This window comes from Chaetura pelagica, unplaced genomic scaffold (assembly GCF_000747805.2).
Source record: "Chaetura pelagica isolate M959 unplaced genomic scaffold, ChaPel_1.0 scaffold638, whole genome shotgun sequence".
NCBI classification, from domain to species: domain Eukaryota; kingdom Metazoa; phylum Chordata; class Aves; order Apodiformes; family Apodidae; genus Chaetura; species Chaetura pelagica.
Genome location: NW_009954298.1, coordinates 830,408 through 835,509, shown reverse-complemented (window position 1 = coordinate 835,509; position 5,102 = coordinate 830,408). Strand labels below are relative to the sequence as shown.

The window sequence follows — 5,102 nt, the reverse complement described above, 5'->3', positions numbered from 1 at the left end:
GAAAAAGTGAGAAAAAACAGAACTGCACTGCTCTGCCTCCAGTGAGCTGGGACGGTGCCCGCGCAGCAACGCGCAGTTACTTGGCTGAGGTTACCCAGAGATAAAGCCAAGACATTAGCGTGAAGGTGCTGCCAGGAGGCCCTTCCCCCTCATAAACAAGGAGAAAATGTGTGCAAGGAGAAATGTGTGCAAGGAGAAATGTGTGTCCTGCCACGTTCCTGCAGCAGAGACCGGCTGTCTGGGTGTCAGCCTCCTTGGCCTGGTGCTGGCACCAGCCTGGAGCTGGTGGGAAGGTGCAGTCTGTCCTGCATCCTGCTCCCCTCTAGCCATTCTCTTTGTTCCCCTTCTGAGGACGTGTGTCTCTGAGTGTCTCAGTGTTAGAGGATTTATCTCCTGTTGGAAGCTGTTCAGGAGTTTCAAGAGTGTTGGAAGGTGATTTAAAGTGTTTGCACAGGGATTGATGGAGCAAGCCTGGTCTCAGCCTGACCCTTGCTTTGGAGAGGAGCAGCAGCCAAGTTTGTGTCCATCAGGACTGAGCAGCAGATCATTAGAAGCCCCTGGGCTCACAGCTGTGATTTACAAGCTGAGAACAAGCAGGACCCTTGTCTCAGGGTTTGGGGCAGTGTCCCTTCCCTTCAGGCCTGCAGAGGCACCTGTGTCTGTGTTAAGGAATTTGGGAACCCCACAGTGGGTGTTTGCTTCCAGTTACCTCCTGCTTGTAGCAAGCTCTGAAGGGCAGTTTGGTCTTGGTGACAAAGAAAGCAGAACCCAAAAGAGACACATTCTGGGCAACTTGTGGGCCATGTCTGAGCCTGTCCCACCCCAGCTGCAGCTCAGACATTCCCCGTTGCCTTCGTGGAGATGGTAGAAAGCTTCTGGCTTCCCTTGCACCACTGACCTCTCCTCTCCTCTCTGCAGCTCTCCCTGAAATGCCGAGCTCCCGAAGTGTCCCAGTACATCTACCAGGCCTACGATGCCATCTTGAAGAACTAACAGGAGCTCAGCCTGTGCCTCGCCCTGCGGGAGGAGCGGGGAGGAAGGTCCCCAGGTCCTCCTTCACCCCTGGCGCGGGGAAGAGCCCTCCTGACTGGAAGCAGCTGTATTCATGTGTAGGATTGCAGTCAAAGGCACTGATTAAACAAGGTAGCAATTAGTATTCACGTGCTGATGATGATAGGGAACAAAACCCCTTTGATATTTTTAGCGTCCGTGGAGTTTGTAACCACTGCTTCGGTGACTCCCCCTCGGCCCTCACTCCTCCCTCTCCTGGGCTTCTCCATCTTGTGCCAATGCTCAGTGTTTTCTAAATGGCTTCAGGCGTAGCTACGGTTTTGTAAAGCACCACTCATTGAAAAACAAGCAACAACCACACGTTGGCTCATTAAAACAAGGCAAAAGTGTCGAAAACCTAACACTGCACTTTATATTTTTATACCTTTTTTTTATTTGTTTGAGTTTTTCTATTATAATTGGCTTAAAGGGAAGGCAGTTCTAAGGAAGTATTGGGAGCCCTGCAGGGATGCCAGGCTCTAGCAGGGTGAGCACAGCCTTGGGGAGCTAGGGACAGAGCCATCAGTTCAAGTCCCTGGAGGTGGATGGAGTCCTAAAGAGGGGGGGGTTTATTACACTTGTGCTGCCAGTCTCAGCTCTGCTTTTGATGGTGTATTTTCACTCCAGCCACCCCTCTGGCTTGTTAGCTGCTAAGTGAAGAAGCGAGGCTGCTCTTGCATGGGGAGCAGTTGCAGACCTAGATTGGTAATGGGACAGCAAAAGGCTCTTGCCAGAGCTCCAGGTATGGTCTCTGCATCCTCACCCAACCACAGCCCCTCTTTTTCATGTTTTTTCTGTGCCTGCCACGGCCAAACTGCCTTCTTGGCCATCCCCTCAGCTGTGCCACCTTCACCCAGCTCTCTGCTATCCAGGCAATCCCCAGGGAATGCAGTGGTAAATCCTTATGGAGAGGGGCTGCTGCTGGCAGTGTCCCAGGGAGTGAAGCAGCTCTCCCTGTTCCCCTAGTGTCCCTCAAGCCCAGGCTGTGCCACAGTGGGGGAGGGTTTGGGCTTGGTAGTGTTTGCACCCTGCCTGCCCAGGGGTTTCAGGTTGACCTGAGAGTTGAGCAGATGGTGGAAGAGTTTCTTCCACTGGCAGGTTGGCTCCTTGTGCCTACAGGCACAGGGTAGCAAGGGCCAGTCGAGTTCCTGCTCTCACCTCTGTCCCGAGCAGCCCCATGCTCTGGTCCCCCCTTTCCAACCCATCCTTAGGGCCAAGGCTGCTTCCCTTTCCAGTCCATGGCTGTGAACTTGCCACGTTGCAACCACTAAGTGCTGTGAAAACAGCAGTGAAAGCAAAGCCTTTTGCATGTCCTTGCTCTATCCATAGCTTGTCCTGCTTAAACCAACAGAACAGCTTTGCCCTGCCCAGCATGCTTTGATGGCACCTCCTCCCCAGCAAGCAAAGCTCTTGTGCATAGCAACCCCCATGTTGTCTTTTTAGATGCCAGATTTAAAGTCAGTGAATGTTTTGTGGTGAGAGCTGGTTCACCAGGGCTTTGGCACTGCCTGCAACCATCAAGTGTCCTGGAAGAGACTCCAGCATGGCACGGGAGCCACAGGACCCTGAGGAAGGTGGTTCTCTGGAGTAGGAACCCCTGGATGTGCTCTGGCTGTGGAAAAAGTGGAGCAGAGCTGGAGCAATCCAGCCCTTGAGCCCTGTTCACATGTGCTAGGAGGTGATTTGCTCCAAGCACTGCAGAGCCACGGCAAAAATCATTAACAGAGCAATTAAGGAAGCACCCGTGGCACTGAGTGCCATGCTGTGTTGGGCAGGGAGGAGATGGCAGAGGGTCAGGAACAAACACTTAAGCCTCCCTCCACTAACACACCAGTGTAGCTTCAACGTGGGGAGGGGGTGCTGAGCACCCCTTTCTCTTGCCAGATTTCTTCCCAGCTCCTCAGGCCCGTGGGTGCCCGTGCTGTGGGCAGAGCCCAGCTCCCCCAGGGCTGTTCCCTCCTGCTGGCTCCAGTGTTCACCACGTCGTTGTGTTGCTCTCCAGGCTTTACCTTCCCTCCCTTGTCAATAAACTCATCTCCACCACGCTCTGGCTGTGTGTGGCTCTGTGGGGCTGGGGAGAGGATCCTGTTCCCCTGTCCTTGGCTCTGTCGGCAGGAGCAGGCAGGGCTGGAGGCTGGATTTGGTGGGAAGGAGGCTGTTTGCTCACTGGGAGCCCTTTGTCCTTTCCACCAGCCTCTGCTCTACAGCAAAGACCCCCCCAAAGTAGGGGATTGCTTGGGGAGGAGGTGGCAACATCCTTGGTCATCTACCTCTGGTTGCTGCTCTGTTCTCATCTCCAAGGGCAGCACAGGAAGGAAGGGCAGGAGGAAGATGGATGTCCTCTTTTTGTGGGTCCTGCCTTTCTTGGCATCAGGTGAGGTTCAGGTAGAGTGACCTGCTTTCCCTGCAAGGAAATGATGGGAATCAGTGATGCTTTCCCGTAAGTCTGGACCAGTGCTGGGATCTTCCAGAGGGCTTTGCCATCTCCTGTTCTGTTGGAGGCAGGAACCTGGGGTGGCAGGTACTGGATCAGCTGCAGTGCCCTGTGCAGGGATGTTTTTGTGTTGCAATCTGGTGTGTGTGTCTAGCAGCAGCAGTGCCAGGCTGCTTTGGGGTCACTGGTGTTGCTGTTGTGTCCCTTTGTGCATCCCTGATGTGCCTGGGATGGGATACCAGCCCAACTGCTGAGGATGGGATGGTTGTTCCCTGCTATGGATCTGTTCCTTGCCGTGGTGCTGGAGATGAGCCTGGGGCAGCATTTGTCCCAGAAGGAACAAAAAGTGCTGCAGGATGCTGGGGCCTCTGCCAGGTCAGCCACCATGTGCTTCATGTCCTGTGGTAAAAGAAAAAGGTTTCTCCCTCCCCCCCTACTGCAAAGGTCTCCTTGGGGAGAAACTGGTCTTTCCTGCTGCTCTGGATTTGCAGGCACACTTATGTCCTGTAAATGGGGACACGCCACCCCCAGGCAATGATGTACCTTGCAAACTGGGTTTGCTTCATGAGCATCATTAGCCTTGGCTGCATGGGTGATGCTCCAGGATGGTCCCCACAGCCTTCCCCCTTCCTGAGGCTGTGGGGAAGGGAACCTCCCAAGTTGTTCCTTCCAGTTCTGGCTGGAGATGGGGCCAGCCCTGGTGTGCTGGGTGGGCTCCCCAAAGCTCCTGCTGCTCCTGCTGGCATCACATGCATCCTGCCCTGTGCCAGTGTGTGTGCCAAGGGCTGGCATCAGGTCCTGGCAGGGCCCTGGGCACAGGGAGAGGCAGGGACTTGCCCAAGGATTCTGGCAGAAGTGGTAACTGGTCACAGCCCCCCGAGCCATCAGCCCTGCCTGTCCCTGCTGCTGCCTCCATGCCTGGGCATGGCAGCTCTTTGACAGGTGATTTTAGGTTTGTGTCAGTGCTGAGGCTGGGATAAACCTCCCAGCCCGTGGGGACGTGCCAGGATCCAGCCCTGCTCCCTCCCCCCTCCCTCGTATATTAAGTTTCACAAATAAAACTGCAAGTAAAGAGCATCTTAGAGGGAACTGCTAAAAATAGCCCCGAGGCTGGAGCCCGGATTGTGCAGGCGAGTTGATGTGCAGCCGGGATCCCTCCCCTCTCCCAGGAATATTTCAGGGCTGCTCCGTGGAGATGTGGGACCTGGAGCTGGGGGGGCTGCAGGAGAAGAGCTGGTGATAACCCCCAGGGACACACACGTATTTCCCTAGGAGGGAGCCTCGGGCTCTGCAGGGAAACAAGTCCCAAATCTCTGAAAGCCCCTGGGGGAAAAGTGAGACAGGAAAAGGGGCTCGGGCACCTTTGCCCTGATCTTAGCCCCAGCCTCAGTGCAGGGTGGCATGGAGGCTGCCCTGCCCTTGTCCCCCCCTGAGCCATGGGCTGTGTCTGCCATCCCCTTTTCCCCCAGGAAGGATATGGCAATGTGTTCCCACTTGTTTCCACTTCCTCCTCTCCCTGGAGAGGAGCCCCTGGAGATGATGCTCTTCCCAGCCAAAGGTGCAGAGCAGGCTGAGCCAGGCCCCACTGTGGCCAGTGTTTGGGCTCAGCCAAGCGTGG

General features: G+C 55.3%; 1 protein-coding gene across 1 annotated transcript in view; it reads left to right on the top strand.

The window, feature by feature from the left end:
• AP2B1 (adaptor-related protein complex 2, beta 1 subunit) overlaps positions 1-1,407 on the top strand; it is a 62,940-nt gene extending 61,533 nt beyond the window's left edge. Inside the window, exon 21 of the mRNA XM_010003829.1 lies at positions 919-1,407. Coding sequence (XP_010002131.1) covers positions 919-993 — 75 coding nt within the window. The 3' untranslated portion in view covers positions 994-1,407. The remainder of the gene's footprint in view (positions 1-918) is intronic.
• The last annotated feature ends 3,695 nt before the right edge of the window (positions 1,408-5,102 follow it).